Source organism: Phalaenopsis equestris, unplaced genomic scaffold, assembly GCF_001263595.1.
Source record: "Phalaenopsis equestris unplaced genomic scaffold, ASM126359v1 Scaffold000188, whole genome shotgun sequence".
Taxonomy (NCBI): domain Eukaryota; kingdom Viridiplantae; phylum Streptophyta; class Magnoliopsida; order Asparagales; family Orchidaceae; genus Phalaenopsis; species Phalaenopsis equestris.
In genome coordinates, this window is record NW_018164630.1 from 436064 (window position 1) to 448344 (window position 12281).

Consider the following 12281-nt stretch of genomic DNA (forward strand, 5'->3'; position numbering starts at 1 on the left):
GTAGAAAATCTTTTTAAATTTCCAACGAGAACAAAAACACGAGATTACGAAAATAAACTATCAAGTTATGTTAAAAATAGCTGTGGTTGATTTAAGTTCTTCAATTTTCAGCTATGATTTTCAATATTTATTAAGAAATTTACTACTATGCAGTGGAAATATGAAGAAATGGTTAACATAGACATTGCAGAAAATCTTGTTAACTTTTTATAGACACCAAAAAGATGAGATTCCAATAAGAAACTAGCAAGTTATGCTAAGAATAGCTGCGGTAGGTTGAAGTTCTTCATTTTTCAGCAATGATTTATCATATTCATTTATAAAATCTGCTTATCAATGGAAATAGAAAGAAATAATAAACATAAAAGCTGTAAAAAATATTGTTTTCTTTCCAATGAGACAAAAAATATGAGATTTTGACAATAAACTAACAAGTTCTACTAAAAATAGTTGTCGCTGGTTGGAGTTCATTAGTTTTCTGCTATGGTTTTCTATCTTTATTGTGAAAATTGTTACTTATCAAGGTAAATGATTCAGGTCAGGCGAAATCAGAACTCAGTTTCTGTTCAAGCATAGCGCTTCTCCAGTCTACAGTAAGACTTTGGGACTACAGGGCCGGAGGGGCGATTGGCAGAAGAAGGCAGTAGCATCTCAGTTAATCAGGGATTCAGGCGCTTTGGCGGGGCGGTGACATACATTGACCAGCTCCGGTACTCCAGAATCGGCAAACGCGGCTCCTCTCTTACGCATTTGTACAAGGTGAAGTAGCTTCCTTCTTGCCTCGTAGATGGGATTGGATTCGATGAGGCAGCCACGATCATAGGCTTCCCGAAGGAAGACTGTGTGCCTTCTTCCCTTGGTGGATAAATAGAACATACCAGGGTGATCCAGGAGGAGATCGCGGATATTTAAATCGATGCCGAAGGATTTCCTGAAATGGCTAAACTTCTCCACCTCCACCATCTTCTCCACCGTCAAGCTGAGGAACTCATGGGCAATCGCCACAGCTCGTTTCTCTAAAGCTCTCCTCCGGCCAAGGCTGCCACCGGCCGAAGGGAGGGGTTCGTATGGGCGAGGGTAGGGTAGGCGTTGCCACTCTTTGAGGCGGGATCGGAAGCCCTTTGTCAGCCTCATGCCCGGTGGGAAGGTCTGCTTGAATCCAAAACGGATCTCTGCATCTTCGCCAGCGGATTCTGAATCGTTCTGATTGAGATCTTCTAAACGGCGAAGGCGCCAGGCGTCAACGGCGGGGACGACCGTTGGGGCGGGGTTGGCGAGAGAGACAATGTGGGTGCCGGCCTCGCGAGGGTTTGTTGAGAGGGAGAAAAGCAAGGGATTGCTGGCAATGACGGAATCTTCAAAATCCTGCGGGAGACCGAGTTCATGCCGGACGCGGATGAGGGCGCGGAGGGGGAAAGAGCGGGAGCTAGAAAGAGAGAGGAGGCGAGTGATGCGCTCGAGGGCGAATGGATCGGCGCAAGTAACGTGCTCCGATAGGCGGGAGGCGGCAGGAGTGAGGTAGACGAGGGCGGGTAGGGAGGCGGTGGGGTGGGGACGAAGGGAGAAAACCGCGGGGAAGGAGCGGACGAAGTGGGCCGGACCGCGGCGGAGGCGGAGGTGGCGGGAGGCTTCTGGAGAGGACAGGAAAGGGAGGGGGATGGAGAGGTCGGGGGAGGATAGGATCAGGTCCTGGAGGAACAGGACAGAGATTAAGTGTTTGTACCCGTCCATTAGCTTCTCCAAGGTGGGATCGCGGTGGCGGGCAGCTACGTACTGTGCAGAGGTGGTCTTCCGCCGGCAGAAGATGGCGATTACGGTGGTGCGGATAGTCCTGGAAGAGGCGGCGGCGCGGAAGAGCATGGGGAGGTCGGTGTAGAGGGCCGGCGGTGCTCCGCGAAATTTGGATTCCGAATTTTGGGGCATTTACATAAATACCACACTTTTCTTATGTATTTACATTCCAAATCTAAACTTTCTTATTTACACACATAACGCTCAATTATCTTAATATAACATCAACTACAGCACTTCTCACTTTTTAAAAAATGTCAAATTTACCTTTTCATGCTTAGGTTTAAAGCCATAAAATGTAATGTATGTAAATATAAAAGTTAAGATGTTTGAAATGTAAATACATGAGAATAAATTTTGTGACATAAGGCTTAAGCCTCACATACTTCGAAAAATTATTCCATATAAATGTATACCGTGTCCGATCTCCACCGTCCATCAATTTTTAAGAAATAAAAATAAAAATGGGGCCCACCGAAATACATATTTGTTTTGATGAACGGTGGAGATCAGACATCATATGCATTTCAATATTTCACATAACTTTCAAACTTGCTTCAAGACATGCTTCACCATCAAGGCATGTGTAAGTAAATCGATTATTTAAAACATAAACATAAATAAAATAAACATAATTATTACTCTTTACTTATTTATACTATCAACATAACTATTATTTTAAAATCTAATAAATATTATCTTCAATTAATATTGATTAAATAAGAGCAACACCATTGATATTTAAGATGATACAATTGAGGTTAAGACAAGTTAGAGAAGAAAATATTATGCAAATAATTTCAATGAAGCCTGATTGAGAAATATGAGTGATGCGGACTTTTGAATTTAAAAAATATAACCTTAGTCACTTGTTATATTCTTATTTTAATAGAGGATAATAGAAGTGCGTCAGAGACTAATTGCACAAAGTTTATTTTAATTTTTTTTTATGTTACTATATCTTACTTTAATGTTTGTACAATTATTTTTATTTTATGATTTAATATTTGAATGTTAACAAATAACTTTTTGCTTTGAACAATTTTTTACTTTCATTACATTAGGATAGGATGTTAATCTATTATATCTGATAAACTAATAGGTTGGGATGTTAACATATTACTCCTTATCCTTGCACACCCACATAATATGGATTACAACCATATAAACACACACTAAATTCATATAGTATCTAGTCACCATATTCAATATATTCTTTGAACTCAATATATTATTTTTTTATTTTGCACAATTTATTGATTTTGTGGCTTATTGCTCACCACATAATCAAACTATACCTTAAAATCCAATTGTGCAATTTTAAATTTAAATTATAATGTGTTTTATGCTAATTTCCATACAAAATTAAGTAAAAATTTGAAGCTAAGGCCAACCAATTTCAAAATTGACAACTTCATTGTCTCCAATCTTTTTTTTTCTTGCTTCTTAGAACTTTTAAGATTATGATTGATACACATTTTATCCTTGCACACCCTCATAATATGGATTACAACCATATAAACACGCACTAAATTCATATAGTATCTAGTCACCATATTCAAATTACAAGTTCATAAAAGAAAAGGTTAACATAATTGTGCTTTACTATAACCAAATAATAGGTTATGCACTGCATATAGAGGTGATTAAACATTTGAAGCTATATAGAAAGAGTTGTCAGAGTTATTTTGAATGAAATAGTCAAAATTTTCAATTCCCGTTTTGTTAAATCCATTGAAGAGCTACTTGATTGAATGTATTAGGAGGATATTATATTAGGTTCAATAGCATTTTAAACATTTTGTGTTTCGTTTGGAGAAAAAATGAAACAAAGTAAGTTTCTATAGGATTTGAAATGCCCAAAATCTCATATTTTTATTGCATTTGTATGTCGCATGAATTGATTAATTTTCTAACCTTGCATTTATTGCTTCACAAAAGAAGATAGGAGCAGCACAATTAATCGAGATTTGAGCTCTTCGGTGGGGCGATGACATGTCCTAACCAGCTCCATAATCGACAAAAATAGCTCCACTCTTATGTATTTGCACAAAAGGTAAAGTAGCTTCCTTCTTGCCTCATAGATTGGATTAGACCCCGGTGGATAAATAAAAGATAAAAAAGTCATAAGAAAAATTGATTACCCATTGCAGCTACCATTACTCTGTCTTATGATCTATTTTGTAGCTTTGATAATATATTTGATTTTCATTCTAGCATATTTTCCAGGCAGACAACATTGCTTCTTTTCTTTGATCCACTCACGTAATGAACTCCACTGTTTAATAGATGACAATATTCTACCTGATAAAGACATTCAATTGGCTTGATCTAATGAGTTTCTTAAGATTTTGCACCTCTTTTCTTTAGTTTTATTCCTCATATTTTTTGTCTTTCGCTTCATTCTTTTTCCTGCTTTGTGGATAATTTTGGATGGAGTTAACTGCCCAAGTTGCAATGATTCACCTACACCCATATTTTTTATTTTAATAAATTATGTTTGGATTCATAGTTCTCTTTAATATGTACTTCCAAATGATTTCCATAGTAAGTAGGTTACCATTCTGTGAATTTGTTTTGTTTGTTTAAATTTTTGCTTGGTAAACTTTACATGTAGTTTACTTTGAATCACTAAAAGATCTTGACAAGTATATTGATTATTTTTTATTTTTTCGGTAGGCGTTATAATTCACATGATGAGCTTAAGTCACAAGTCTTTAGTTAATTATATCTGGGAAACCTCAATACTTTGTAGGTGTAATTTAAGGTGTGCATTGTGCACTTGCTAAAAAGGCAAACATCCTGAAGGACGTTATACAAATGACCATGAATCATATTGAAGATTATGACATTTTTTTCTTTGGACTGATAAATCAATAAGGAAGGACCACACTTTGAGAAGGCAATCATAAGACTCTAGTACAATTTGTGTTGCTTCAAAAAATATTTATTCTATGCATGTTGGGTCGGTAATTAAAATGTTATTTCAGGGGAGTTGTTCAGTGTTGCAGTTGCTTTTATTGTAGGACTCATGTATTTTCTATGGTTATTATATGTTTTTCTTGTGCTTCAAGTTGTTTTGTTCAATTATTAGCTTGGAATGTTCGAGTTTGTATTTTAATATTTTATATGAATGATATTGCAATTGAAATTTCATTTTGGGATTATTTTGGATATTTTTTGACTCTTTTTTACTTGAAGAGAACCCCAGTTCTGAAAAACAATATTAGATATAATGTCAAACAACCAAAAGGTGCTTATGCGCCATCTATGGTTATCATTTTATGCATGCGATATATCTTTTTTAGTTTGTATATTATATGTTTAAATGTACCTTTAAAAGAAGTGCTTAGTAGTCCTATATTTATTATATCATTAATTGAGTCTTTAAAATGTTTGATCTTTTTTAACTACCGATGAAATTCTTATTGCTAGTGAAAGCATGCTACCAAATCATGCCCATTTATTATTGGGCTCAATCTTGGCTCAAATGGAAGTCATCAAACCTAATTGGGTGGTTGGAGTATTAAGAAAAAATTGCTTTGGTGGTCACTAGAGAATAATTGATAAGACTGATGGGTTGCTAAATGAGATAAAGTTGCCATGTGAGCTTGCCGGAGAAGACATCAACATTAGTTCAGAGAAAAAGAGGTTGTCGCGACAAGGGGTTCCGTTGATGAATGTCTTGGGATCATCGATTAGAGAAGAAGAGGAAGCCAACATTGTTTGAAGTATAAGAATAACAGGCAATACCTTGGAAGTTGAGCCTTAGTAATATCTAAAACAATGAAATCTGTATTTAAGTTTAAATGTCAAATTAATTCTGCTTGAGAACAAGTAATCCAAGCCAAATCTAGCTAGATTTTAAGCTCGTATAATATATAAGCTTAAATGTGAACTAAAACATGAGCTTATGGCTTGATAAGCTTGCCTTTCTGAGCTCATTTGCATGTCAAGTTTAAGCTAGCTCACATACACCTCTAAGCATTGTAACACCTAAGTTGAATAAATAAGTATTGATGTGATCGAGAGACTGATTAAATAATTTAAGGTTAATAACTACAAAATCAATAAACTTTTTAATTTATTTCTTATTTTCTTATACTATTTTTTTAGTTTTTAGATTATTTTTTTGGGTCTTAAGAACTAAAGAATTTATTAATCTAATTAAGTATTCAACCTGGTCTTGAAAGACTGAGGTGCCATATAACTTTTCTTTTGCAATTTATAAAGAGAGATTGGAGTGAGAGGAAATTGGGCATGAGAGAAAACAAAAAATATAATTGTGTAATCCATGTAAGATTTAAGGCAAATATTACTCCCCGAATGAGAATTGGGGAATATGACATGTTTAATATTTTTTATAAAATCTTACTTAGTCTTAAAAAAAAATAAAGTTTAACATACTTATATCTTTATGCATGCATGAAAAAAAAAACCTTAATACTATAAAACCTCCAGCTCTTAATAAAGTAAATCTTCACAAGTTAAATTAAAACAAACTTGTGAAATTCACCATAAGCATTAGCAAAGTGAAATAAGTAACTAAAATTTAATTTTGCATCAATAGTGAGATTATCATGAAAGAATGAAAAACACCCTTCTGAATGGTTTCTCTTGAGAAGAAATAAAAAGGCCAGGTTATGTGATAGAGTTTTCTAGTTAAAATTTACGCTATCAACATAGACTTTGCATGTAATATGCATATATTTCAATCAACTAACATGAATTTAAAATATCATAATAAGATAGTTAATTAATCTCAAAAGTTCTAAAACAAAACAGGTCAGACACTAAAAATTCCCCTTATAATTGAAAAATAAGTTATGAACAAAATATGCTCATATCTAGTTTAGCTATGATAGTAAGTATGATGTTGGAAGGAGGCCTTTTCGCAAGATTAATGGCTAGATAACTATAAAAGATATTAAATCATTAGTTTATTATCTAAAGATGTGATTCAAAAACCTACATGAAATGTTAAGGGGATTAGTATGATTGGTGGTGGAAGTACCAAGATTAGTCTAGATGTGTTTATGAAAATGGATTTGGTCTAAGTAAAATGTTGAAAAAGATTATAACTGATTATTTAGGTTGTGTATCTGTGATTTGAGTAAATGGTGAGAATTGGATATGTTTATAAGAATCTCAGAAAATAGGGAATAAGGTCGGAGCTTAGTTTTCTCCATGTTGTCCAAGAGCTTCAAGGAGATGTTTAAGATAATAGTAAGGCTTTAGCAGTTGGTTTATTGATCTCAAAAGAAAAAAATAGGGAATAAGATCGGAGTTTAGTTTTCTCCATGTTGTCCTAGAGCTTCAAGGAGATGTTTAAGATAATAGCAAGGCTTTAGCAGTTGGTTTATTGATCTCAAAAGAAAGCTATGATGCATTTATATGTTAGTTTTAAAATTTAATAAAATAATTTTATTTGCATACATTTCGTATAATTATTATGTATTCACCTATCTAATATTTAAATTTAGGAAAATTTACATACACTACATGTATTTACATGTCTCACACCTGAATTCTCATATTTACGCATTAAACTTGTAGGTTTTTCAAAAGTATAAATTAAAAATTGTATTTTGATTTTTAAAAAGCTATAATAGTGTTAATTTTGATGTAATATTTAATATTTTGAGTGTAATGTGTATAAATATGAAAATTTAGGCATGAGATATGTAAACAAATAAAATTGTGTGTTTTTAAATTACCCTTAAATTTATGATCTTGGTGTTATAAACCCTGTTGGCCGGAAACGGCCCCTGGTTCTCCTGGGAAGGACTCTTGCGCTGAAAAGAGCAGCCGTTCAAAACCCTCCCCAAAACCCTAGAACACCCCAAAGCGTTGCCACCTAGCCCGAGCCAGCTCTTCCGTGTATCATGATGTGTTGAGGCAAGGATCAGGGTTCTCCTTTACTCAAATAGTCATGGCGAGGCTCCTTCGGAGCTTTTGTTTGAAGAGAGGCGTCTTTATTTCACAGGTTCGTCCATTACCCTTTCACGTTCGCTAGCTAATTCGCCTCTTCATCCACGAGCTTTTGTCTGTAGCGTTTCGTTTTGTTTGGGGAAAGTTGAGCCTTGGTGGCGGTTAAGTTAGAAATGAGTGGCTAGAGTGTGCTTCGAACCCGGGTCTCTAGTTGGAGAGAAGATTCTCTACCAACCCTTGGAAGCTTCTTGTTTTAACTCTGTGGACTTATTTGAAGTATACGAGCCACCAAATGACTGAATGCATGCTTCTATCTTTATATTGCAGCTTGCCTAGGTTGCTGTTAACAAGGCATTGCCGCTTGATGAACTCAAAAGTGTTAACTGTCTACAGTTGCATTGGATTTACCTGTTCTAATTTCCATGAAATGCTTGCCTAGGTTGCTGTTAACAAGGCATTACCGCTTGATGAACTCAAAAGTGTTAACTGTCTACGGTTGCATTGGATTTACCTGTTCTAATTTCCATGAAAAGTTCAAAACTGTCTTGTGTCAGTCATATGCTGTAATTTTTGAATAATGTCATTGGCGGCGTACTTTCTTGTGCAAGGGTTACTTAGTTGGCATAGAAGGCCTTTTTTTTTCATCTTTAATTGTTTTAAAAGAATGCTTCATTAATTCCTTGGCAGGTTTATAGGCATGAATCCTTGATGCCTACTCAAATTTGTTATTTCTCCACAAAAGGTATGCTATTGCAAATTATCCTATTTTCAGAAATTTGCGTATACCTTGCTCCAAAAAGAAACATGTTTAGGTTTAACATATTATTCTTCCTCCATAAGACTTTAAATATTCAATAATTTATGAACTTTGTCTTCACTAATATCCCTAAGATTGGCTTAAAAGTTGCTAAATTGAATTAATAATACTGTCAACTTATCTTAACAATACCTGATTTTCCTTGCTTTTTTGCATTTATGTAATAGCTAGAGCTTCACACATCTATGCACACGCTTAAAACATTTATTTATGCATCTCAATTTTATTCTTGTTTCTGGCTTTTGAGTTAATCAAGATTTTAGGATCTTATTTGCGTTTGACATTTCTTATGCTATATGATTTCAATAATTTGAAATGTAAATCATAGGCATGAAGTTTAATATTCTGTTCATCGTGAATGCCATCTTAATAATTCTACTATAGGGCAAGGATCAACTATGTGTTTTCATACGCCACAACATAACTGTCCACATACCTTTTTCAAATGCAAAATATTTCCAATCTATCACAACCTGACAATTGAAAAGTTTCGTGTAAACATCAGTGCGGATTTTCAATGTAGGGTACTGAACTAGGCTTCATATTTGTTGAAAAGTGAACATAAGTGCTGCCAATTCTGATGTTAGGGAAAAAAAGGTCTAAATCAAATTCAAGTGATTCTGGTGAGGAGAATCTATCTAAAAAGGACTTGGCATTACAGCAAGCCTTGGATCAAATTACAGCTTCATTTGGAAAAGGTGCAATTATGTGGCTTGGTCGTTCTCATTCTCCTAGAGAAGTTCCTGTTATATCTACTGGTTCTTTTTCATTGGATTTAGCTTTGGGGATTGGCGGACTTCCAAAGGTAAATTTTACTTGTACAATTGCGTTGCTTATAAAGCCACTAGGCATGTTGATGACATTGACTTGCCACTCTGGCACATAACAAGACAATAATCCTAAAAGACCCTTCTGATGCCAAAGAATGTTACTTCTCCTTTGTGTCAAGGAAATTCAATGTTATTTTAGCTTCATCCTTCATTATGGGATTTAGTTTCGAACGAATATATGCTTAAAATTCTCTTGGAATTTTCTTTCAGCAGGGCTGTATATGTTACATGTTGTCATCGTTCTGCATTAAGTTTATTCTTTCTTGTCTTGAGGGTTTTTGGTTTATTAGCAACAACTATTTATCACGAGCATTATTTATGTTGAGGCCAAGGTTCTGTTTTCTTTTTCCCTTCTTTTATATAAGATTCAACATATATTTTTTAACTTTATATGGTCATCAAAATTTAATTTTTGGGCATGCTGACAGTTCTTTTTTCTAAGGAGGAAGGGGACGGCTTCTATTAAATTTTTGTTCTTAGAAATTTCTTATGATATTTCATCAATTCAAACGTGCAATTAATTATAAGAAAAACTTATATGTAACACTAGAAATATATATATAATGATGGGGGAATTATGTGGAACAAGTTCTCTAAATGTAATCAACACTAGGTGAACTATGTTGTATAACTGTAGTGTTGATGAAGCTTATTATGGCTTTGCAACTTGAAAGCAATATTACTAATAAATTACTCTATCAGATAGGCTGAATTATTGAATGAATAATTTTTCATATATTTCTAGTGTTACACTCATTGTACTCCTATTTTGTTGAATTAACAAAATTGAAGCAAGAAGAGCAGAATGTTTTGAATCTATTTGAAGAATTCTTTTGCTATTGTGGAATGACACTACTTTATGTGTAAAATTGTTATCTATACTATCAAACTTTAGCTTGTGCATGCATTTTGAATACTAGTTTTATGATCTCCAAAATAGGTTTTGTACTCGAACAAGCTGTGACTTGTGAACATAATGGGAGTACTTATATGTAACACTAGAAATATATATATAATGATGGGGGAATTATGTGGAACAAGTTCTCTAAATGTAATCAACACTAGGTGAACTATGTATAGTGTTTGAGTTTTTGATGAAGCTTATTATGGCTTTGCAACTTGAAAGCGTAGTGTTGATGAAGCTTATTATGGCTTTGCAACTTGAAAGCAATATTACTAATAAATTACTCTATCAGATAGGCTGAATTATTGAATGAATAATTTTTCATATATTTCTAGTGTTACACTCATTGTACTCCTATTTTGTTGAATTAACAAAATTGAAGCAAGAAGAGCAGAATGTTTTGAATCTATTTGAAGAATTCTTTTGCTATTGTGGAATGACACTACTTTATGTGTAAAATTGTTATCTATACTATCAAACTTTAGCTTGTGCATGCATTTTGAATACTAGTTTTATGATCTCCAAAATAGGTTTTGTACTCGAACGAGCTGTGACTTGTGAACATAATGGGAGTAGACATTGCACATAACTCAACTAGATGACAATTTCCTATAACTATATGAAAATTAATGTAAAACTAAAAATAATTGTCATTAGTTTCTAGTTTAACTAGAATATAATTGATTTTAGATATTATTGGATAGTGTGGTTAAGGCGAGGTGAGGCTATAGAGTCTTACGCACCAACTGACAATAATATTTATAGTGCATTGCTAGCCTCTAACCTTAAACTATTAACTTGTCGAGTGCCTGGCCTTAAGGTGCCAGGAAGTAGGGCTTGACTTGATAGAAGAGATCATCGCTAATACTTCAAACATGAAATATAAGTTTGATTTTGATGATTTTGACTCGAGATGAGGTGATGTAGAAAGTTCATGAAGAGTTGGAGAAATAAGGTTGCATTCTTAGAAACAAGGTTGATTAGATGCAAGGCTTTTGAGTTTTAAATTTGCAAACATTGATATGTTGCAGATGAGCCCAAGATAATATGTGAAGAGTTGCTACCTAGTGACAAAGTGGAAATCATGGATGGTTTTGAAGATCGAATACATAGGAGTGAAGATTATGTTGTCCCAAGGCTAGGAACGCTACAAATAGAAATAATTTAACCTCTCAAGTTATTAAGCCTGTATTTAGGATAATTTGTTTAGGAAAATTTATTTAGCATAATTTGAAAACTTTGAATGTAACAAAAGCTTCATATTTAATATTTCTTAATATTAGTATGATTATCTTTTTACTCTTCAACGTTTTTCCTCTAACTTGAAATATAGGCTGTCAAGTGAAAAACTATTCTTTAGAGCCTCATTAATATCAAAACTAGTAGGGAAAATAGTGTAAAACACAAAAACAAACTTTCATTAATATTAAAATAGGATTACAACACGACATAAATAAGAAATGACAAAAAAAAATATAACAACACAAACATGAACGACACAAGAGAATGCTCTTAAATGTATTCTAGTTGGCGGTGGAGATCGGCGAGGTGGGTCGGGATGGCTAGCAGGGGTGGTGAGGGTCACAAAGTGCTGGTGGTAGTGAGGAGAATGTGGAAAACTATAGGGACAACAAGTGGGAAGGGTGTGGGTGTCGACAACGGTGGTGGGGTGGTTGGGAGGAGCTTGAATGGAGTTAAGAAGGCGAATAAAAGTAGTAATCTGTAAGAAAGAGGAATGGTTTGGTGTCGGGGTGACGGAGGGAGAGTTTGGCGGTTGAGGAGCAGAGAGGAGAGAGTTTGGGGAAGGTAGAAGGGAATTATACAATCACCTCCTCAAAGAATGATATAACCGGAGCATCACCATTTCCTCGGATACAACCCACAAAGGGGAAATAGACTCCATACAGGAGATCTGAAGACGACAAAATCAAAACCGACTCTTTGCATGCATAGGATAGAAATTTATAGGCTCCCTCCGGAGGAAAGAAGCTTCTACACAAAAGAAGAG

General features: G+C 34.5%; 2 protein-coding genes across 4 annotated transcripts in view; one reads left to right on the forward strand and one right to left on the reverse strand.

Moving 5' to 3' along the window:
- Positions 1–451: 451 nt before the first annotated feature.
- LOC110022401 (protein ROOT PRIMORDIUM DEFECTIVE 1) lies at positions 452–1884 on the reverse strand. The gene has a single exon (XM_020721321.1). It carries the CDS (start codon positions 1858–1860, stop codon positions 652–654), a length of 1209 nt encoding a protein of 402 aa, XP_020576980.1. The 5' UTR covers positions 1861–1884; the 3' UTR covers positions 452–651.
- Positions 1885–7552: 5668 nt separating this feature from the next.
- Positions 7553–12281, forward strand: part of LOC110022411 (DNA repair protein recA homolog 3, mitochondrial) — a 17706-nt gene continuing 12977 nt past the window's right edge. For 2 of the 3 annotated variants that reach the window (XM_020721336.1, XM_020721337.1), the window contains exons 1-3: positions 7553–7777; positions 8410–8464; positions 9127–9344. In XM_020721336.1, coding sequence (XP_020576995.1) covers positions 7724–7777; positions 8410–8464; positions 9127–9344 — 327 coding nt within the window. In that variant the 5' untranslated portion in view covers positions 7553–7723. Of the gene's footprint in view, positions 7778–8406; positions 8465–9062; positions 9345–12281 lie in introns of those variants that run through there. The other variant, XM_020721338.1, reaches the window with a different exon arrangement.